The following is a 23106-nucleotide window of genomic DNA, read 5'->3' on the forward strand; positions in this document are numbered from 1 at the left end:
GTAATCTACGCGAGCAAAGATACGTGTCCAAAACAGAATTTTTTTTTTTTTTGAGACAGGGTCTTGCTCTGTCAGCCTGGCTAGAGTGCAGTGGCATCACCATAGCTCACTGCAACCTCAAACTTCTGGGCCCAAGAGATCCTCCTGCTTCAGCCTTCCGAGCAGCTGGGACTACAGGTGTGCGCCAGGATGCCTGGCTAATTTTTCTATTTTTGGTAGAGATGGGGTCTCACTCTTGCTCAAGCTGGTCTTAAATTCCTGGTGTCAAGCGATCTTCCTGCCTCGGACTCCCAAAGTTCTAGGATTACAGGTGTGAGCCACCTCGCCCAGCCTCAAAACAGAACTTTAAAAAGAAACAACAAACTTTTATTTGCATTTATTTTATGCTGAATTTATTTCCAAGCCATAAATTTTGGCCTGTTAGTTTCAGTTTTTTCTCGGATATCTTTTTCTTCTGTGTAACCTCCTATTTTGGTTTAAGAACAATTTGTTCCTTTTTAGTAAGGATCATCTCACATGGCCGGGGGCCTCACGTACGGGTTAATCCAAGCACGGGCCCAGTAAGTACGGCACACATTTTGAGCGCTTTATTCACCTGGATGTGCTCAATAACCACAGAATCTACATCTAAACCTTTAAGTTCAGCAGTGCTCTCTGTATTTTTAAGCATGTACAGCAAAAATTCAGCACTCTTTTTCGGTCACTGACCACAGCCTTGCCACTAGGCCTGGGCACACCTACCACTCCAGCACTGTGATGATGGAATGACACACATTGCTTGTGCAGAGTGCTGTTTTTCACATTTTTGGTGGCTTTTCAGATAGACATACCCCTGATGGCCTGGGCATTTTCACAGGTGTTCCTGAAGTGAGTAAGAAGATTTGAGCCTCTTGATTTGCATGATTTTGTAGGTTTACTGGGTCAAGTGAACATCAAGCCATTTTCGGAGATCACCTTGGGCTGCTTATACGAAGAGTACAAGACAGAGCTTCTGTTTTCCACTAAACACTCCTTCTGCTGGCCCCTCGGAAAATCTGTTCCTCTTTTGCTCACTCTTAAGAAGTGAAATCTCCACCCAACACAATTGCTCTACTAGATCCTAAGCAAGTCTTGTTAATTTCCTATCTAAATTAAATCTGGAATCCATTCACTTCTCTTCACAGCTACTGTGTCATCCTGGGACCACACTGACATTCTCTCCCATCAGGTCTCTTGCGATAGCGTCCAACTGATTTGCCACACAGCGGCCAGGGTGCCCTTTTAACAGAGCAGATCATACTGTGCTCCTTCTTACAGCCCTTTTGAAGGATTTCTGCTGGATTTGGCACAAAATCCGAACTCTATGAGACATTTTGTGACCTTGTCCCCACCTTCTGTCCATCTCTCTGCCCCTGCTCTGTCAGTAGTGGATCCTCTTTAGGCAGCAAGAACTCCCCAAGCTCTTCTTACTTGGGTGAGCCCTGCCTTCAGGCGACTTCAGAGAGAACACCCTGACAGACCACTGCCCCCCTCTGCGCATTCCCTCTGCTTTACATGTTTCCGCTGTTATTTTCTCGCTCATAGAGCTCAGTTCTTTCCACCATAGCATTTGCTACAATCTGTAACGTCACATTTGATCGTGTGTTTATTTATTAATATTTGCTCTCCCTCCGGCCCCCCTTACTGGGCTGCTTCCAGAAAGCAGCTGGGATTGTCTGTTTCCCATCGCTGAGCACAGAGCGCCTAACCCAGGGCAAGCACAGAGAGGATGCTCTGTAAATATTTGCTGGATGAATTCGCTGTCTTCTGTTCTACTCTCTGTCATCTCCTGCCTCACACATAATTCCAACAGGAAGGCTCTTCAAGTGAGAATGCCTTCACTCAAAAGAAAAATAAAATGCCCCAAATTTAAATTTTATGAAAACACGAAGACTTCGTTTTACAAACATATAAATTATTTTATTTACAAAGCCATGTTACAAAAAAAAAAAAAAAAACAAAAAAAAAAAAAAAAAATACAATCGCTCACTGGAGAATATTTCCAGGCCTGGTGTTGAACCATGGCAGTATCAATAGATACATGTTTGTTCTTTCCTTTTAAAACTGTAAGCCATAGAATTTACTATTTACACCTACTTTAGACATTAATTCTGCTTACAATATCACAGGCATGGAATGAATTCTATCTGATAGTGCTAATACATAAAGGTGCGGGACAAAGAAGGAAAATACTTAGTGTTACAAAATATGGATCGTAGAAAGGAAACCCACTCCACAAGTGTGGCGTTTGTTCAGGATGATTGGACATGCTTTCTTCAAAATTCTTCTGGAAAAGGTTCTAAAATCGGTAGTAGGAAAGGACAAATGAGCAGGTGCAAATTCTTGTCTGTGCAACAACAGTTATTTAATATACCCCATGACTGATCAGCTACGTAAAACCCACAGAGTTTTGTTAAAGTGCCATGGGCCGACAGCATAACAAAATAGAAGGTAAATAGAAAATTTCTCTTTTTCCTTTTTTAAAACAGGAGTTCACTGAGAATCAGCAATAATAGAATATGCTGTATAAACTATTCTCTACAAAGGTTGATCAGCGTTATTTACAATTGGTACATTGATACAAAAGAAGGCATACAAGTTATCCAAGTCGCTTTTTTTTTTTTTTTTTTTTTTTTATGGCTGACAGGTCTATGCATTGCGTTATGCTTAACAACCAGAGCTTTCGAGCCTCTATGGCTGGCGACAAGTCAGGAGATCTTCAGGCAAACAGGGGTGTGTGCAGTCAAGGGGCCGGGAGAGAAGACTGAGTGGGTGTGCAGAACAGAAGGACCCAAAGGATATCACCCTAATAATGCTTCATAGGCTGCTCCAGTTTAACTCCATGAAAACAAACCCAAAGAGAACCTTTTATTTGCATTCCATTTTTCAAGCTGCAAGTTTCTAACACATCATTGTAAAGTAAACCTGTAGTTGATCATGAAGGAAGAAATGCCGTGGGTTTCCCTTTTTTGCTCAGTTTTCCAGAAATATCCTCACCTTGGTCACAGCCAGTCTTTCAACAAAGTAAGCAGCATTCGATGGGGAGCCTCTTTATTCCAGCTTCCAATTCCAGGTGGAGAGAGCCACAGTGTTTAAGCTGAACGGCTCCTTTAGTCTCTGTCGAGACATTATTTCTCAGGAGCAGCCACTGAATCTCCCAACCTTTGTTTTCCCTCCTCGAATACAAGAGTTTATAAATCAGAGGGTTATTTTGTTGTTGAGATTTTGTTTTGTTTTGTGTTTACTCCCGTGAGTTTTACAACTCAAAATAAATTATAAAAAACAACAGACTTCTGAAACCGAACAAGACAAAAATTGTGCAAAAATAACAAAGATATGTACATACTTTTCAGTCTGAAGAAATGTACAATTAAAAACATAATTCAAAGAACATTTTAAAAATATAAACATTGCTTAAACTTTCCTAAGTTTCATATTGTTTCTGAAACTATTCTGGTCAGTTAGCTCTGTAATATAGTAAAACATAAATTATTACAAAATTAACACTATAAAAATTTACTTTAAGAATATCTTCTAAGCTTTTTTCCAAAGAGTCTAACCTTGTTTATAATTTCTTAAACATTTATAAGTCTTAAAATCTGCCTTAACCTTTTTTTTAAAAAAGAAAAAGTAACAATCGTCCCTTCAATTTGCAGTCTCTTTTTCCCAAGATGTAAATAAACCAGCATATAAGTGCACTTTTAACACTGTAGAAATAAAAATGAAATCATCTGAACTAATGTTCTGATACTAATATCAACTCCTGATTTTTAAAAAAATCTTCATTTTATACTAAAAAATTTAGTAATCCTATAAGAAACACTGTCAGTGCAATTCCATTGATGCAAATCACTCCATTTGCCTCCCGTCTTTGCAGATTCCAGTCGTAAGGTGAAACTTAACAGTAGTCTGATCTTTGGGTTGGGGGACGGGAAAGAAAAGGAAACTGTCAGGGTGGGGACGAGGGTTGTGCCCACCTGCAAAACTAGCATTCATTTCTGATTTAAGGATAAAGCAAAACCTCCTAGTAGCTCTGCTCTATCCCATATGCAAAGTTACACGATTACTAGCACAGAACACCTATTTTATATTGTTAATTTCTTTCCTGATTAGGACTCCCTATTAGAGCTTATGGTGTTGCTGTTTTCTTTCAAAACTCCAGTGTGAATATTTCTGTAGCTGCTGGGCTCCAATGGCTCTGTTCCAGCTCTTCCAAATGGCTCTTCGTCACTAAGCAGTGGCTCGTCCTTCCCATTCCTTCTTGGGCATGGCTGTCTCTGAGTGGGGGCATTTGGTAACGTAGCACATGCTGGTCAATGGCTGTGCTGATCCCACTGGGTGTCTGTGGCCCAGGGCACGGGGGTGGGTGGGAAACGCTAGTATTTATTCTCGCAAGGGGTTTGACACATAACCCTCCAGGGAAGCTTTCCCTAGAGGACCCTTCCTAGCCCCAGAGGGCGCCTTGAGAACCTGCAGCAGCTGTGTGTGATCACCGTGCCTCCTCAGGGAGTGGCTTTCTGAGTTCTCGTGGCTTTTTTCCTGGGATTTCTCCCTTTCTGGCTCACCCGACTTTGGGCAAGTGCCTGGAAGGGATTCTGTAGATTCCCAACAAGCTCAGACCACCACAGTCACTGGGTTCCCACCATCTTTTGAGGGATTGATTGTCCCCTACCTCCCAGCTCTGCTTCCTGCCACCCTCCCATACCCAGTCCAGCCCCTGTCCCTGACCTGGTGTCTCCTTTCTGAGCTGCACAGCTGGGCAGTGGATGTGGGTAAGCTGCATCGTTAAATGGAGCTGTTCTCAATTTTGCCCCTAGCATTAGGATCCGGCCATGTCGAGTTGTAGAAACCTGATGAGGGCACCCGCTCCCTCCCACCCTCTGTCTCTCTGCTCTCAGCTTCTCCCCAGCAAAATTACCTCCCCCTGCACAAAGTCCAGAGGGGAGCCTGTAAGAGCCAGCTATTTCTGAGGGCCAGTGGGGACCCAGTGAGTGGCAGGTGGAGGGGTGGGAGGGATCAGGTGGAGAGGACAAGGAAGGAAAAGGGCTCTGGGTGTGCTAAAGTTCAAGAGCTTCAGATGGTGCCAACCCAGAACTGATGTTCTGCCATGTCTGCTCTCATGGCTGGAGCAAGATGATGGTGCAGTAGCAGCATCAGGAGCTAGGGGAGTGCCCCAAATTTGGAAGAATGTATAAATGTGGCAAATGAAAGGAAAGACAAGAGAAACAAAACACTGGTGTTGTTTTCTGTAAATCTCAAATTCACGTTCTTTTGCCTTTTTCTTCAAAACTAAAAACTGGTCAATTAAAAAAAAGAAAAAAGAAGAAGAAGAAGAAAGGCCAGAGCCACAGGCAGGGCAGAAGAAATAGACTCTCCCCCATGGCCCACTCCCCTCCCTGGGCCTGGGATCAGGTGGCCTGGAATTGGTTTGGAAGTGGCTTCATAGTCTTGTTATGGAAGAGTCCTTATCCTGCCCATTCTGTTTGTGTTCTTCTAGGAAAGAAAAGAAAAACTTGTTTCAAAACCGTATATTTGAGATTATCCACAAGAGTTCAAGGACAGAGCCCCAGTTTTCTCATCTCCAGTAGAAAGGATAATATCCCACCTCCTGGACACGGTAAAGGGCAGCTGTAACAGCAAATGACGTGATGGATGAAAGGACTCAACATATGTAAAGTAGTCACAAAGACCCTCGCTGTAGAGGAAAACACAGTGACAAGTGCCGGGGACATTTATGGGATTCCTCTTCAGAAGAGGTGATCAAATAATTGATGTCTTCATTTTTTCAATGTATTAGTCCACCTTTTCCTACATAACCTGTAGACGACCTAGTGAATTATCTAAGGAAGAAGAATAGTGTTGGGTTAAACATAGAGGCTCTGGAGTTGGAGATTTTGGGTTCAAGTTACTTAGCTTCTTAGTGCAGCCATCTTCATCTACGCCATGAGTATAATCATCTTGTTTCTCACAGGGTTGTTAAAAGATTTAAAGGTGTAACGTATGTCAAGGGCATAGTCACTGTGCTATGACAGAGAAAGGGCTCAACAAGTGATAGCTATTGTGATTATTTTTAAGGCTGATTGCCGGCATTTTGGGTTCCCAGCAGGTGTATCTGGAGTTATGGGCACATGCACACCATGCTCGGTAAGGATGAAAGTGTAGTCTCCAGGTACACTCAGCAACCTCTGCAAGAGACCCCATAACCAGAGGCCGACTGCCTGGGCATACATGTGCCTCCCTCACCACGCAGCACAGGCGATGGCTGCAGGTGCACTGGCAAAAAAAAGGGCGATAGTGTCTCAAAATGGGGAGAAGACCCTTCTTGACCTGGGGGTACAAAAACTGTTTCCCCATAATCTTCATCCAAACTCTACCCAAGATTTGTGGGAAGACTCCAAAGAGCAAAACGCAAACACATCATTACTTGGTGTCTGCAAAACATGTGGCACACTAAGACAACACAACACAGGTATGTATTAATATACACATACATATATTTTCCAAACATACATAACAGGCACAACCTCATCCTCTGACTGTCCCTGGTCACCCCCAGACACACACACATGCATTCTATTGAGAAAATCATTTGTCACTGGGTGTACACATTGACTGCTCTCATATCTCAAGTTTATCAAACTGCTAAGTCTGTTTTGAATATTCCCAACATGAAACTACAGCCGGAGTGGCGGCTACCGCTCACCGGAGGCTTTTGAGAAAGCAGTGATTGACATATGCCAAGGGCTTTTCATCAACATCATCCTACTGCATTTTCACAATAGCCTTAGGAGGTAGGCAGCAATGTTGCCATTTAACAGATGAAAAAAATGAGACTCAGAGAAGAAATCTGCCTAAGATCATACAGCTGGTAATAATAATAGCTAACACTTGCACGTTTGCTATGTGCCAGGCATTTTCTAGTGGCTTTAAGTGAATAAACTAGTCCTTACAAAAGCCGTATGAGGTAGGGGCAGTCATGATCCCCACTTTATAGAGGGAGGAAATGGAAGCACAGAGAAATGAAGTCACTTGCCCAAGGGCACACAGCTAGTAACTAGAGGCCGAGGTTTGGAAGCCAGGTAGGCATGCTCTTCACTGGAGATGAGAGCCGACCCAGGGTCTGATCCCAAGGCCCACACTCCTTCCACCCTGCCGATGAGCTCATGTGTTTTTGTCCCCCAGTAACTTACCTGTCGGCTGTGTCCTGGGCTGGATATGCTTGAAGGACTGGATTGTGACAAAGCTAGGCTGCTATTTTTCCCAACCTGAAAGACACCAGTGAAGCCCCACTAAGACACACGAGCCGGCCTGGGAAAGGCCCACCTACGCCACAGGTTGCCAGGGAAGAAGAGGGGCAGCACAGCAATGCCTCATTCCCACACGTTGATTCGGAACTGGTGTTTCCACCATAAATGGCACAGAAAATGGGACTGTTTCGGAGGGTACCTCAGCGATGCCCCTCTCCTTCCCAGAGGAACAGTGGAATCGGGGGGAGCTCTTGACTCTGCTCCCTGGGTGGACGGACTGCATGTTTCAGGGATGAGGATGAAGGCATCTGGTTAGAATCCGGGCCCTTCTTGGGAGCACATCACTTAGCAGAGGCCTAGCTTTTCCACCTCTGACCCTCGGTCTCAGACCCATCTTGTTTCTAGCCCCGACTCCCTTAGATCAGCTGCAGATAGAACGCCTGGGTCTTCTTCTGGGTCAGTTTTCCTGGCCAGGAGACATAGGGTGCTGTTTGATGGTGCTCCTAGTGGAGGGGAGGGCCTGAGCTGGGGCATGTGGGTGTGGCTGCTACGCTCTTCCCCTTCCTGTGTGACCATGTGGTGGCTGGGTCCCCGGGGGAGCCGATTCCAGGTACTAACCCTATGTCCCTGTCTTGTTTACAAAGGCAGCTCTGGCCTTTGCCCTATAAACAGCTCCTCTTCTGCATGAACTGGCCTTTGCGTACAGACATTGCCTTACATTCAGTCTTGCTTTCTATTTCTGTGGCAACTTCTGGCCTTGCACCTATCAGGTACAATTAAATAGATCCCAAAGTTGTCCCCAAGGCACAGGTTTATCTTGGATTTCTCAAGCTCATGCTTTGCCTCTCCCAAACCCACGGGCCTTTGCCTTTCCCCAACACTTGGACATCACTGGTGGTGGCTCTGGACAGAGCCTTTTCTTTTCTTTTTTTTTTTTTTTTGAGACAGAGTCTCACTCTGTTGCCCAGGCTAGAGTGCCGTGGCGTCAGCCTAGCTCACAGCAACCTCAAACTCCTGGGCTCAAGCGATCCTTCTGCCTCAGCCTCCCGAGTACCTGGGACTATAGGCATGCACCACCATGCCTGGCTAATTTTTTCTATATATTTTTAGTTGTCTGATTAATTTCTTTCTATTTTTAGTAGAGACGGGGTCTCGCTCTTGCTCAGGCTGGTCTCGAACTCCTGAGCTCAAACAATCCGCCCGCCTTGGCCTCCCAGAGAGCTAGGATTACAGGCATGAGCCACCGTGCCCGGCCCAGAGCCTTTTCTTAATGGCTTGATGACAAGCACCGAGGTATCCCTTGCATTAGAGAACCGATGCTGACCGGACCTGAGGCAGCCATTAAATGCACCAGGTTATTTGATTCCCCTTCTTCCTGAGCACTTGTCTGCTCTTTCCACTGCCGGTTACCCAGCACTTCGTGTCGTCCTGCAGACCAAAGGATCAACACAGCGACACTGACTCAGCACAGAGGCACTCCATTCACAGCATGGAGCCCGGACTCCAGTCAAAATGCCTGAGTGTAAATTCCAGCCCTGCTATTTACTTGCTGTGTAGTTATTAATATTTACTTTGGGTACCTTGTTTAACCTTCCTACGCCTTGGTTTACTCCTCTGTAGAATGGGAGTAATAGCAGCTAACTGTAAAATGAACGCTTGGAACAGAGCCTATCACGTAAGTGTTAGCTGCTGGGACTTTACCTAAAATGAGGACGATGCCATGTAGCCTTGCTGCCCAAGGTGTGGCCTGCAAACCAGTGCCGCGGCATCGCCTGGGAGGCTGCTAGAAACGCAGACTCCTGGTCCCACCCAGGCCTGCTGACTCAGAACCTGCATTTTCACAGGACACCCAGGTGATGCGTGTGCATATTCAAGGTTGAGATGCCCTTGCTCTGCCCTCCACTCTGAGACCTGGAGGTGGCACTGACCAGCAGTTTCGTCTCCAGGTAGAGCCCTCGGGCGCTGGCCCCCCGCCCCCATGCCCCTGGAAGTGGGGAGCCAGATGGTGCCCCAGGCTCTAGCCAGAGGACCTGCGTCTTCCCCTCCTCTCACCTTGGCCGCGGGTTGCAGCTTGTCTGGCCCTTGGGTTCCAAACTTGCTGTTTCTCATGTGTGTACTTGTGATTTGTGAATCCCCCTCAGGATGTGCTCTTCGTGAGGTTATAACAAGTCTCATAAACGGTGACACAAAACATTAAAACATCTTTTTAACAACTGCCTCCCATCTCTCCAAAGTCCTCCTCCCTAGATACGGCTGGGCTTGGGGTTTGGCCCCCTTAATGCTGCGGCTGCCACTGCAGTCTCTGCACACGCTGCCCCCACAGGTGCAGGCTGCCGGGCAGGCCAGTGCCCCGCACTGCACTCGGCCGGGCCCCTCCCCGCTTCTGCGCCCTGTCTGCGTCCAAGCGGCCCCAGAGTCAGGGGCGGGGGTGGCAGTGGGCTCTCCTAAGTAGCTCCCACAGCCTGAGGAGGAAGACTAGACTCGGGGATGAGAGCAGGGCTAGAGGGAAGGAAACATGTATTCTTCTCAGATTGCACTACGTTTTCTCAGCTTCCCACGACACACCCTCCTATTTGCACAATGGCACTGAACACTTCTTTGCCAGTTGGTGGGAGGTGCACCTTTAGGAAGGAAGGAGTTATGTTAGGAGGAGGTGGGGGCTGAGGCAGCCTGGTAAAGTGAGAGGGACAGTCACCTGGGAGCCAGGACACACAGGCCACCACTACCCAGGTGGGACCCTGGGTCATCATTTAACCTGCCTGGGCCTCAGCCTCCTCCTAAGGGGATTCCCAGAGATCAGATCAAACTTCTCAGCAACAGAGCTTTTTAATGACATTGTCCTCAGATCCTCAAAATATAAGACAGACATGGAGTGGGGAACTCAGAATCTCTCTGTACCTCAGTTTACTCATCGGTAAAGTGGTGGTAACAATTGTTCCAACTACACTGGGGTGTTGTGAGGACGCAATGAGGTAATACTTGTAAAGTGCTTAGAACAGTGCCCAGCACAAAGTGAGAGTTGTAGCAATTATTTGTTAAATAAACTGCTCTCAAAGCAGAGGGTGAAAATTGCCTTTGGGCAAGGCGAGGAAAGGAGTCCCGCTTGTGTCACCTGTCTGAGCCACCTGGCTAAGCAGGGGCGCTGCCCAGCTCCCCCTGCCCCCCAGAGCTGGTGAAGGCAGTGCCAGGAGGTCCCTTACCTGCCGAGAGGAGGTGCTGTTAACGGGCTCGGGCACCGGTGCAAGAAGGCCGGGCGGGTTCTTTTTGTGAACGCTATTCATACCAGGCATTTTAGTGATTTTACAGGCTTTGCTACTAGAACTCGAGTTCTTACGCTTTTTTCCTTCTGATTTGTCAAAAGAGAGGGGCAGAGAAGACACGACATTGTGTGAGGCCAGAGAGAGGTCCCCTGCGTGGAGCGCAAGGGAGGGCACAGAGAGGGCACAGGAGTCACTGCTGCCTCCCACCGCGCCCACCTGTCTCGCTATGTCCGCGGGGCTGCCGGGCAGCGAGGTCCGTCCTGAGGGCTCCAGTTTGGCACTGAGTGGGCTCAGCCCGTTGTTTGAGTTGTGCACGGACATACTGTTATAGGGAAGGGCCGCCTGATAGGAGTTCAAAGCAGAACTGGCGTTCAAAACACAGTTCTTTTTGTGGGGCCCTGACAATGGAGACGAGAGGGGTGTCTGCAAGGACAAGGAGGAAGAGGAGGAGGAGGAAGTCGAGGACTGCGGCTTCCTCTTTTTGTTACTTGGAGACTCGTCGCTACGGGCAGACAGGTCTTTGACTTTTGAGGATTTGCTGGTTTTGGTTTTGGATGGCTTGTGGGATGGGGAAGGGATGACGGCTGGTATCGGGGACACGGCGGATGGGGCCTTGAAGGTTGAGTCCATGATGCTGAGGGTTGCGGCCACATGAGGGAAAGCTGTGGTGTGGGGCATGAGGGCGCTCGGGTCCGGCGATGCCACAAAAGCTGTGTTTGAGAGCATGGCTGATGTCATTATGTAAGAAGAGGTGAGTCTCGAGCTGATGGGAGCTGAAGGAAGATACACAGCACTGGGGTTGCTGAAAGGCTGCAAAACGGATGCTGGAACAGGGGTGGTGATGTGGGCTGCTGGCGAGGGCAGGGGGCTATCTGCCGCAGGAGGGATCTTCCTAAACATGAGAGAAGAGTGAAAGAGAAACAGTGAGACGTCGGGTCGGCATTGCTCGGGAGGCTCGATGAAGTTTGAGCATCAGGGCTACAGAGCACACCCTGGCGGAACCAGACTATGGAGCATGAAGCCTTGAAGGATGGTGAGATCTGAAGAATGGCCCTTGCTCATGGTGCCCCCATTGCAACAGCCAGCGCCTAAATGGAATCACTCCCAGGTCCTCAGATGCTTTCTCCATGCTTGGCTACTGGACAATGGCTGATTTTGGTTCATGAGTAAAAGGCAAATGTTATTTATAATATAACTTTTCCCAGCAGTATTCTCCCCTCTCAATTTCTCTCTCTCTCTTTCTTTTTTTGGCAGCAATGACGGTGGTTTTTAATGAGAAGTGGTCATCTCACATGTAGGTCCTGGTTTGAAGTAAGAAATGTGAGGACAGGGCTTTGCTACCTGGGCATAGGGGCTGGAGTGTCCCCCTCTACCCACTGCAGCCTCTGTCCACAGACCTCAGGGTGTCCCAGCGCCTGTCTGTCCCCTGCGTCCCCACCCTGCTCTGGGCTGGAGGCAGTCTGCATCCTCCTGCATTTGCCGTCTGCAGCTTCTGGCGTACTCTGCAGAGAGCCCCACTCCCTGTCTGCTTGTAGCTGCTGGGTCCTGGCAGCCCAGCCGCGGAGGGGCAGGGGCTCAGGACATGGAGACGATGTCATTTGCCTATACCTACAACTGGCTGTTTTTTTTCCTATTCACCCCACCCTAACTCAGCTCTCGCTCAGAGGAGCTATATGGGAGCGTGGCTGCCCTTCAGCAGGTCTTCCTATCCCTGTGTTTGGAAAAGGTGAGAGTGGGGGTCTCTCATGTGTCCAGAGAAGGGGACCAGGAATTTCTAGTTTGTTCTGAAGATAAATGCAGGATATGCGCAAGAGGGGAACATACGGATGGGAGAGGGGAAACCCACTGTTTTCTTCTTTGGTCTTCTTGGAGCTTGGGGGGCGCCTCAGAGTGAACTCCCCGGAGCCAAGGCCAGCACCAGGCAGCGGGTCACCTCTGGAGCCTCCCTGCAAGCTCAGTCTTTTGACTTGTGCTGGAAATGGCTCCCATGTCCAGTCTATGGCCTGGGTCAACGCTGCTGCTACTCTGGGGATCGGAAGAAGGCACAGTGGCTGTGGGGTCACTGTTCCTGATTTTGCAGGACAGGATGCTGACCTCAGGAGCCGAGTGGATGATTTCAAGCTGGTTCTTTTCTATTTCTCACTGTCCCCCCACGGACCCCCCACTTCCCGAGGAAATTATTTTCAGTGTAGCTGGGGCTCACCAGCAATTAGGAACTAGCTTTTCTTCTCTGAAAGCTGCACACAAGGCCTGTGCCCCAGCAGGCCTCATGGAGTCCCTCCTCTCCTTTGGAGGCCACCTTCCCGGCTGTAGTGTCAGGACCAGGTGCCAGGGAACTCTACAAAGAGGCCCCGCTGAGAAGCAAACGCCTCTCCTAGCCTTCCTCTCCCTGAAGATTCTGTTTTTTTGGCCTGCACTTTGGTGGAGCCTGTGGCTTCCATCTTTAGGGTGGAATCCAGAGGAATCCTTGAAGATAGAAGCACAGTGTCCTTGAAAATGTCAGACCGAGGAGATCAAATATAAGAGAAAAATGTTGCCGAACCCACAGCGGCCATGACGGCGTTTGTGAATTTACTTTCTCTCAAGCCTGAAGAAGGTCAAAGATCCTGTCAGCACTAAACAAGCTGCTCCATAAATACTTGTTGCAATGAATGAATGAGTGAATGAACGGATGGATGGATGGGCAGGTGGATGGGCGAGCAGGTGAATCTCAGCAGCAACACAACCGTACTGTCAGGGACTATGCATGCTGGGCAAGGACTTCCAGGGCACCAGACTGGAGAGGTCTACACATCCTTAGAACTGTCTGGCACTGCACAACCCCTTCCTGACGGGGCTAGGGAACATTTCTCAGCATGTGAGGCGTCAGCAAACTTTCTTGCTGCCTTTGTTGCCTTGCTGTGGTACTACAGGCATCCCACTCAATCTTTCCTTGACTCAAGTCTCCTTACCAGCTGACGTGTGGATGGAAATACATGAGGGCAGAGGTTTGGCAGTTACTTGTAATACAAAGTTATTTACAAATACCAGATGGCTCATTTAGAGAGGATCCTGATCCATGACTTTGAATGGGATCCACTTTTAATGTCCCAATTTATAACTTTCCCATTAAATAGTATAAATTCATGCTTCAGCTTGTGCTGACCAGCAGAGTTGAAGTCCTAAATCTTACCTGCCATTGGCATACTTTCTGTCCCTATCCTTCCTCTCCCCACTGATCCTGAGTGCACGGTGGGGGCAGCGGGAGGGGAGCGGGGCAGGAGAGAGGCAGGGCAAGGAGCACATGGCAGCTCACTGTCGCGGGGAGCCCCTCCCCCCAGGCCGAATGTGTTTTTCTAGGTGCTGAATGACGGTGGATTTCAGCTTCGCTGGGCTGTGCCCAGGCTTAAGCTTTGAACACTGGCCTAGGGAAGTCCCATACACAAGCCCATAGATGCGAATAAATTACTGACAGTGCCCATCCTCCCCTGCCAGGTGGCATGGAGGACCAGATGCTGACCTGGCTGAAAGAGAATACTGTGTTGGCGTCTCCTGATGCAGAGTTAAATGCTTGTTAAAGAAAAAAGAGTCTTGGCCGTTCCTTTTCTTCCTAATGTCTTCCACGCCCCCATCGGCTGCCATCCCTCCAGGTTCGGGCCCGTCGGGGCCTGGGGTTTGGGCAGCGAGGTTGAGAGGGCAGCGGGGTGCTACGCTCTCCAGAGTTGACACCCAGGCAGCCCCAATGTTGCTCAGTGACAGCAGATTGGTTAGGCAAGTCCTGAACAGGGGGGAGGGACCTGATGCCCTGTGGCTCGGGCTTCTGTGCCTGAGGAGGAAAGGAACATGGAGCTTGAGCGGACAGGACACCAGGGAGTGCAATACAGATCAACACATTCCTTCCGCGTGTCCGGGATTTACACTTCCACACAACAGGAGAGCAAAGGGCTGCGAGAATCGCCAGGGCTGGCTGCCATCTTGGGGAACAAGCGCAGAAGGATCAATCACCAAATAACAGATCACGGTAACCCCACATGCAGCGCCAACCTGTTGCTGTTTGGAGTGGGCACAAGCAGATACCAAGGGTGCCCTTTAGACACACCGGGCAGTCGCTCGAATAGGAAGAAATGATAAGCTTCTCTTGTGGCCCTTTCCTACCTTATACTAAATGTCGACATTTAGTCCTAAGTCTACCCTGAGAGCTCAACGCAGACACAAATGGAGCTGACTTCTAGAAGCTCAGGTCTGGAAGCTCTTTGGGCTTTTAGAAAAGGGGCTGAGGTGTCATAGCTGTCTGGGAGAGGGGCAAGTTTTGAATTCTGTTCCCCTCCCACTTCTTAGGAATGCCTTCTTTGCCTCTCCTGGGCCTCCGTGGGCAGAGTGGGGGTCTCAGCTGTTGGCCATCCTGGGCTCTCTGGGCCCAGGCTTACATGATCCATGACGGGAATGGACTATGATATCTGGAGAGCTCACCTGTGTAGGAGTAGGGACGGGTATACCCCGTGGGCTGGCCTTACATTATCAAGTGGCCAGCGTGGTAGTGCCTTGTGTGCTGTGGTTTGGGAGAGTCTAGGCCTGCCATGCCTTCCTGATAGCATTCTACCAAATCAAGGCCTCTTCCCTTTTTATGAATCCCCAATGATATGTAAATACATTGGGAAGTGTTGGAGAATAAAGGGACCTGAGAGAAATGGAACATAAGTTGAGTCTAGGGGAGAAAGAAGTACAAGTAAAGGTGAGGAGAGCGTCCTAGGGAGATGGGAAGGGCCAAAGACAAACTTAACCAACTTCACAGCATTGCTCAGGATCTGCCCTGTTGGCAACTGTTCACATGTTTTCACAGGACAGCAAACAACTAGAAATTGGTCCATAACCATTATGAAATCTTTAGTACTGATATTGTAGCATTAACATTGCAAGCAGAAGTACATTCTTAATATCCTTAGATGCTCTTAGTAGTAATAATAAAAAAGGCCCTTTAACACTGCTAAATAAACAAGATCTCATCCAATATCCTTTTCATTTAGTTTAGAATATAACCAACACAGAAATGATCTCCAAAGCAAAGCATACAACACATCATATGTGTTTCTAAAAAACTTTGGGCAAACCATTAAGACCTGACATTTAAGAATTAACCAAGAATCCCGATTTCAGAATCATTTTGTTCTGTGAAAAGCCAACCACTGACATTTACTTGGAAAGTTAGGGCTCAGATCATTGTGGGGCAGCTCAAATCTTATACCGCACAAAAACTGCTCACTTACTTCCACATCTGTGAATTCAAGTGTTTTTCTACCATGGAGTTTAGCGCGAATCGAAAACGATCCCATCTTCTATCAAACACATAGTACCCGCGTCCCATGAGGCGACTGCCGAATGAGCAAAACTGTGAGGAAAAAAAATTTTAATTTTGATTACAGGTTAATAAGCTAATATAAACTATACAGAGAAAAATAACATTTGCATAAAAACACACAGGGGCACCATTTTACTCGAAATAAAGAAGCAAATAGTACTGAAGCCAAAAATATTTCTGTGGTGCCATAGTTTGAGCTCTAGATTTTCTGCATAACCTCACATTATAACTCAACCACAGCTACATTCAATTTTCTGTGGCGCTGAGGGGGCCATATTCTCCACTCCAGGGACTGAGCCAGTATTTTAGGTTAAGAAACAAACAGCACAACCGCCGGCAGCCGGGGCGATTTCTCAGCACCATCTGTTCATCACATCGTCCATCTTCTCAAGGAACCCAGTGGCTCCCTGCTTCTCATCGCAGTAATGGAAACTGCTTGTTCTGGCGTCCCGGGTCACGCCTTTCCTGTCCGATGTCAATAGAGCCTCTTTGCTTCCAGCCAGGCTAAAAGCCTTCCTTTCCCGGTCCCGAACTCATCTCTGTCTCCCCCCAGCTCCTGCAGGCTGTCAAGCTTCCGTGCATGCTGTTCCCGCTGCCTGCTGTCTCCATCCCTCTTCTCTTTGTCAATTCAAATCCTTCTCTCTCTTGGTGCCCTAATCAAGATGCTGATTTGCAGTGGCCCTCTTCTGATTAACCTTCCCACTGTGAACTCCCCCGGCACACCTATTGCATACTTTATTACATTTCGCCTTGGACTCACTGCATGACTGTTGTGTGTTATATATATACATAATGCCTGTGTACCTGACTCAACTACCATTGTGTAGACAGGGCATCCCATTCTCTTCTTCTTCCTCCTTAGTATGAGGATAGTAGGGATCTGGGCTAGTGAATGGATTGGGGAGACAAGGTCCCATAAAATGCTTGAAACACACCATCATGTTTAAAATATGTGGCTGAGCTGGGCGAGGTGGCTCATGCCTGTAATCCCAGCACTTTGGGAGGCTGAGGTGGTAGATCACTTGTGACCAGGAATTTGAGACTAGCCTGAGCAGCATAGCAAGACCCTGTGTCTACAAAAATAAAAAAATTAGCCAGGCGATCACTTGAGCCCAGGAGTTTGAGGTTTGCAGTGAGCTATGATGATGCTTCTGCACTCTAGCCTGGGCAACAGAGCGAGATCCTGTCTAAAAAAAAATTTATATATATATATATGTGTGTATATATATAAATGTAATACATGGCTGAAATATGGGCATTCAGATGTTCAATAAACACCATTTGATTATGATGTTAGGACAACCGGAAAGCCAGGAGACAGAAATGCAGGCGGCCTCTGACAAGGTGACATTTGGCTGGTCTAGAGCTCAGGCAAGTCTGCAAATGACTCTATAACTCAAAAGCAGCTTTTCCCCCTTCCTCCAGGCCTCCTAGCAGCTCCCTGGCCTCCATCCCAGACACAGGGTTGGATTGGCACTGATTCCACACACCCGTCCTGGAACCAGCCTTTGGAACAGTTCTCAGGAAGAAATGTAAGACCTTCCCTTTGTTCTGTTTCTGCTTGTGTTTGGGGGGTTTTGCACTAAAATCTTGCCAACCCACTAAATCTGGTAGTGCTGATGAAAACCACTTTTCTACACCTTCACATTAAGTGCTTACTGACCAAGCAAGAAAACACACAAAGGGAATTCTCCGACATGGAAGCTGGTCCCCAGCAGCATGTGGGAGCTGTTCCAGGCCTGGACATCACTTCTTCCTTCATCCCAATTGCTACAGACAGCACCGAGCAAGCATTCATTACCAAAAATGATTTGAGAGAAAGGTCAGCAAAGAAACAAATCCATGGCCTTTCCATTGAAATTGGCAAGCCACTGAGGGCACACAGATGCGCCATGTCCTGAGTTCAGCTAATCCTCTGTAGTCTGGCCGCTTGTCATTTGGACAAATGTCTTGATGTACTCCAGAGTCTGCCCTTCTGGTAAAGCCTCGTATCTTTCAGACTCGGGAGCTGGAGACACTGTTTTGTCTTTGCCCCCTATGTATTATCTAATTACCTATAGATGCAAGGCGAGGTGGCCCCGGGAAGCTCCTGTTCCCACCTGGCACATGACGTTCTCAGCAGAGCTGCAGATCCTCACTGCTGGTTGCTGTGGTCCTCTTGGTTGCCTACCGCCATCCACTCCCACATCTCCCTGTCTTTTCCTTGCTCACAGAATCACACTTTTTCCTCCTATCTGACATGCAACAGTAAACAGGGAAGGTGGGTCTCCTCCCAGAACCTGGTTTCGTCCTGTGTCTCTGCAATCCCTTCCTTCTCTGCCATCGATCAATCTAGGAGTGGGCACGTGACCCATCTCTGGTGGATATAGGGAGGAGTCCGCTGGGGTTTCACAGGAAGATTTACTTTCCTAATGTAAGACAGCACCTTGGAAGAAGACCACTTTTCGGTTTGTCCCTTTGCAACCTGTGTAGAAATGCCACAGGTGAGGATGTGAAATCGCAGCTGTGGCAAGACGTGTTGGAATCATGCAGGAAAGACGGATTGTCTCTCAGCTCCATGCATTGTGGAGAAGCTGAACAAGGCCTGGAAGCACCTACCTCTGAACTTCTTGCCTATGAGATGATTAAGTGACCTTAGTGTTTTTGCCATGTGAGTTGACTTTCCTACTCTTGGCAGTCAAAGGCATTTCTAATTATCCTTGACTATTTCTCCCATCCAAGTACTAACCAGTTCCGACCCTGCTTAGCTTCCGAGATCAAACGAGATCTGGTGCGTTCAGGGTGATATGGCCGTAGACATCCCTGACGATTTCTGTACTAGCCAACAGGCAAAGTCTCAGGCTGTTGTAACCATCATCCCCAGAAACAGGAAGTACATGTGGCCTTCATTCGTCACACAGACAGAAGGGAAGAGGGACTCGCTCTATCTTGATGTAGGACTGATTTTACTCACACAGTCCCTGAGATCTAGTGATAGTCAAAGCTGATCCTGGCAGAGCTCAGGCTGGCACCGGAGTAAACCACTGTGGGGTCCCATGTTCCAAGCTCCCTGCATTGGGCTCTGTGATGGTAGCACTAGCCATTCCCTTCTCAAGTGCTCACAAGGCAAACATAAACAAGCCTCTAGCGGATGCCTCCAATTTCCCACCTCAATTTCAATGACTGTCTCAAATGTTCAAGTGGACTCATTCAGGGAACTGGGAAGTGCGTGCCCTTTTTGTTAATCGGCATTCATGCCGACCTGAAATGCTTCCTCCTTCCCTCAACACACACACACACTCTCACTCAGTTCTGGTGCCACACAGCCACACTTACTAATGACAATAAAACTCAGAACCAACAGGGAGAACACCAGTGAGGGCCGGGCACCTGATACACTGCTACGACAGTCAGTCTCCAGAGCAGCCGAACCACGCTAACTCAGACATCATTCTAGATGGCCAAGGCCAGAAGGTCAGCTCCCAAGTACACTTATAGAAACACTGTTTCTCAAGCATTCTTGTTTCAAGGTGGACCACAAATACTCAGGGTTCTTATCAGCCAGCAGCCCTTTCCTTTCCTTCTGTGACATTAGAAGGTATTTCTAAGGCAATCATTCAACCTCGAGGTAAGCCTTTTCCCAAAACACTGTACTGATGGCCTTTCCTTAGGAATGTGTGCCTCTGGCATGATCACCTAAGTGCCTGCAAAGCACGGGGGAAACTGCGCGGAAGGGCTGGACGCTCACCGCAAGAGGTCTGGGGTGGTGCGTGGAGAACTGACAGTCTAGCTTCTCGGATTCGTCGGCTCCGTCCATCTCCCCTTCATCACTGGACAGTCGGCTGGCGAGGTCAACTCCAACGGGGGGGAGAGGGGGCTCTGGAGTGTAGCCGCTGTGATTTGAGGACGTGCTGCTGCTTATGCTGTTTGCAGATGACGGTCTACGAGCAAGAGGGGGCAACAAACAGAATAAACTTTTCTGAGGTAACAAGATCCACCCAGGTTAACGGTGCTCGGAAAACAGCCCAATTAGCCTTGCCAATATGTCAGGGAGGGCAGGTCGATGGCAATTGTGCACAAGGGAAAGAATTAAGGCTGAAAGGTTAGCAGGGACCAGCTCTCTGCAGTGACTGGGTCACGTTAGGTTCTGCCCTGCTGGCTGAGTCAGGCTGGTGACAGGAATGAGGGAAAAGCCCAACAGCGGCAGTGGAATGTCAAATACAGGAACGTGACAGAGAGTTAATTTAACCCAAAACTAATCTTCTGTGAATTCAGTTACAACGGTTTGCCCGTTTGCATGTAAGTCATTTGCACTTGCCATGAGGTGGCTTCGCTTTGAAAGCGGAACCTGATGGGAAGATCAACCAGGTAACAAGATCGGAGCAATCAGCCAAGTATCAGTAATGAAGGATCACAGTCCTCTGCACATGTTCTTCGCTACTAAACTACGACCTTAGGAAGTTGTTACCATACTGGCATGAAGGTTTTGTCCTGGCGAAAGGCCACTAGTTCCCTTAGCCATAGCCATACCTGTTTCTTTTTTCTTGTCTTTTCTTTTTTTTTAAGACACAGGGCTGGTCTTGCCTTGTTGCCCAGGCTGGAGTGCAGCAGCACGCCCACAGCTCACTGTGACCTTGAACCAGGAGGCTTGGGGATCCTCCCACCTCAGCCTCCTGAGTAGCTGGGATTACAGGCATGTACCAACACACCTGGCTAAATTTTTTTTTTTTTGGTTGAGATGGGATCTCGCTATGTTGCTCAGGCTGGTCTTGAACTCCTGGCCTCAAATGATCCTCCCACCTCGGCCTCCCAAAGTGCTAGGATTACAGGCATGAGCCACTGAACCCAGTCTGTGCTTGTTTCTTAATATTGGTCCATGCGTAGTTTAATTGTATCTTCTGAGATAACTGTTCAATTCAGTTTTGGCAAGCCACTTTACCCACTGCAGGGCATGGCTGGCTCATAGTAGGTTTGGAAGAGATATTTTTCTCAACAAAGGAATGAATGAATTCCATGTGTATATATGCAATAGATGTCATCTCAATTATGGCTAACCTTACAAAAAAGCAATGTCACAATAAGAGGTAACACTACATGCTCCCTGAGCAGTAAAATGCAATACAAAACAAGGCAAAAGCAAAAGCAAACACATCCACATTAGTAGAAGAGTCAGAAGAGGAATAGTTACAGTCAATTGTTACTAGTTTATACCATTTCTCTATTTTCATCAGGTGATCAAACAGGGAGAGGTAGCAAAGACAGGGAGAAAAAGAAGTTTTGGGAAATAAAAATCACGATAAAAAAAATAAATCATTTTGCTGCTTTCTGCTTTTTTTTTTTTTTTTTTGAGACAGAGTCTGGCTCTGTTGCCCTGGCTAGAGTGCCATGACGTCAGCCTAGCTCACAGCAACCTCAAACTCCTGGGCTCAAGCGATCCTCCTGCCTCAGCCTCCCGAGCAGCTGGGACTACAGGCACGCGCCACCATGCCCAGCTAATTTTTTCTATATACATATTTTTAGTTGTCCAGATAATTTCTTTCTACTTTTTTAGTAGAGACGGGGTCTCGCTCTTGCTCAGGCTGGTCTGGAACTCCTGAACTCAAACGATCCACCCACCTCAGCCTCCCAGAATGCTAGGATTAAAGGCGTGAGCCACCGCGCCCAGCCTTGGCTTTCTGCTTTGAGAGCTGCCCCTTCAGGTCTCAGGAAGCAGCACCGATGATTTGTTACCCTTCTCTCTCATTTTCACCCTGGATTCTTTGTTGCTTTAAAATCTTTTCAGTTCTCAACGACCTGAATTCATACCAGATTCCAAAAGCAGTCACTTAAAAATAAAACCATGAAGGTGGAAACAACTCAAATGTCCATCAACAGAGGAAGGGATAAACAAAATGTGGTATACTCATACAATGGGGTATTATTCGAGCCTTAACAAGGAATGAAATTCAGATACATGCTACAACATGGGTGACCCTTGAAGGCATCATGCTACATGAAATAAGCTGGGCAAAAAGGATGAATATTGGATGATTCTACTTATATGAGGTCCCTGCACAGAAATTACAACAGTGGTTATCAGGAGCAGGAGAGAGAGAGGGATGGGGAGTTCGTGTTTGCTGGGGACAGTTTCAATTGGAGATGATGGAAGAGTTCAGGAGACGACGGATGGTGGTGATGGCTGCACAACATTGTGAATGCATTTAATGTCATGAAACTGTACACTTAAAAATGGTTAAAATAGTAAATTTTATGTTACATATATTATATAACAAAAACAAAACAAAACAAAGTATGGGCATAGGTGATTTTTCAGTATCATTACAAGAATTCTGTTAGGATGACAATTTATTAATAACTCTCTTTCTTATACGTATAAAAACAAAGATGCCATTGATTCTGTGTTAAAAATCTATAGTCCAAAGAACACATATCCCCAGGCATTCTTCAATACCAGCTCTTCAATAGCAGGAAGGGGCAGCAACACCAATGTCTGCTAAGAGGTGCACATTCACATAATAAAACCATTTAGGTGATGCTGAAACACACACAGGAGAAAACAGTACCCATAGTCCTGCTGCCCAAGATCAACTGCTGTGAGCATTTTGATTTACATCCTTCCAGACTTCTTAACTGCGCATACACATGCATATGCATTTTTAAGCAAGAACTGGATCACACTGTACATGCTATTTTGAGACATGCTTTTTAAAAAAGCTGGTGATGTTTTAGAAATCTTTCCATGTATAGAACTATATCATCATTTTTAATATTCCCCAGTAATCCATAATATGGATATATCATATTTTACTTAACTAATCTTCTACTAATGAACATTTGTTTCCAAACTTTCAAATAGGCTCTATTTGAAGCTCTCTCCATCATAATGGGACCTCTCTCTCCTGTGGGAGATAAAAGAGAGCTGGATTTTGTTAAGTGTGAAAATAGTATCATGGCTATACAGGAAATTATCTTTACTTTTTAAGATGCAATGGAAGTCTTTAGAGGGGAAATGCCATGGTATCTGCAATTTACTTCAAAATACATCATCAAAAACCATAGATGAAGCAAATGTAATCATAAAATATTAATACAACAACTGTTAAACTAGGTATACGGGTGTTTAATATACTATTCTCTCTACATGGGGAAAATTTCATAACAAAAGTAAAAAAAAAAGAAAAGACAGTTAGTAGTATAGGTATATGTAAGAAAGTTGCTAAAAAACTTCCTGGGTATTTTTTGGTTTTTTTATATTTTAATTTTTTCC

General features: G+C 47.0%; 1 protein-coding gene and 1 pseudogene across 3 annotated transcripts in view; both read right to left on the minus strand.

Moving 5' to 3' along the window:
- Positions 1-376: 376 nt before the first annotated feature.
- Positions 377-1583, minus strand: LOC105815164 (annotated as a pseudogene).
- Positions 1584-2360: 777 nt separating this feature from the next.
- The window catches only part of ATXN7L1 (ataxin 7-like 1), a 233765-nt gene continuing 213019 nt past the window's right edge, over positions 2361-23106 (minus strand). Inside the window, exons 8-12 of one of the 3 annotated variants that reach the window (XM_012650369.1) lie at positions 19588-19780; positions 15769-15890; positions 10466-11417; positions 7209-7283; positions 2361-5508 (exon numbers count right to left, since the gene is read on the minus strand). In XM_012650369.1, the coding sequence (XP_012505823.1) occupies positions 5470-5508; positions 7209-7283; positions 10466-11417; positions 15769-15890; positions 19588-19780 (1381 nt within the window). In that variant the 3' untranslated portion in view covers positions 2361-5469. Of the gene's footprint in view, positions 5512-7208; positions 7284-10077; positions 11418-14024; positions 14331-15768; positions 15891-19587; positions 19781-23106 lie in introns of those variants that run through there. The other 2 variants (XM_012650371.1, XM_012650370.1) reach the window with 2 other exon arrangements.

The sequence above is a fragment of the Propithecus coquereli genome, unplaced genomic scaffold (genome assembly GCF_000956105.1).
Source record: "Propithecus coquereli isolate 6110/MARCELLA unplaced genomic scaffold, Pcoq_1.0 Scaffold32, whole genome shotgun sequence".
Lineage (NCBI taxonomy): Eukaryota > Metazoa > Chordata > Mammalia > Primates > Indriidae > Propithecus > Propithecus coquereli.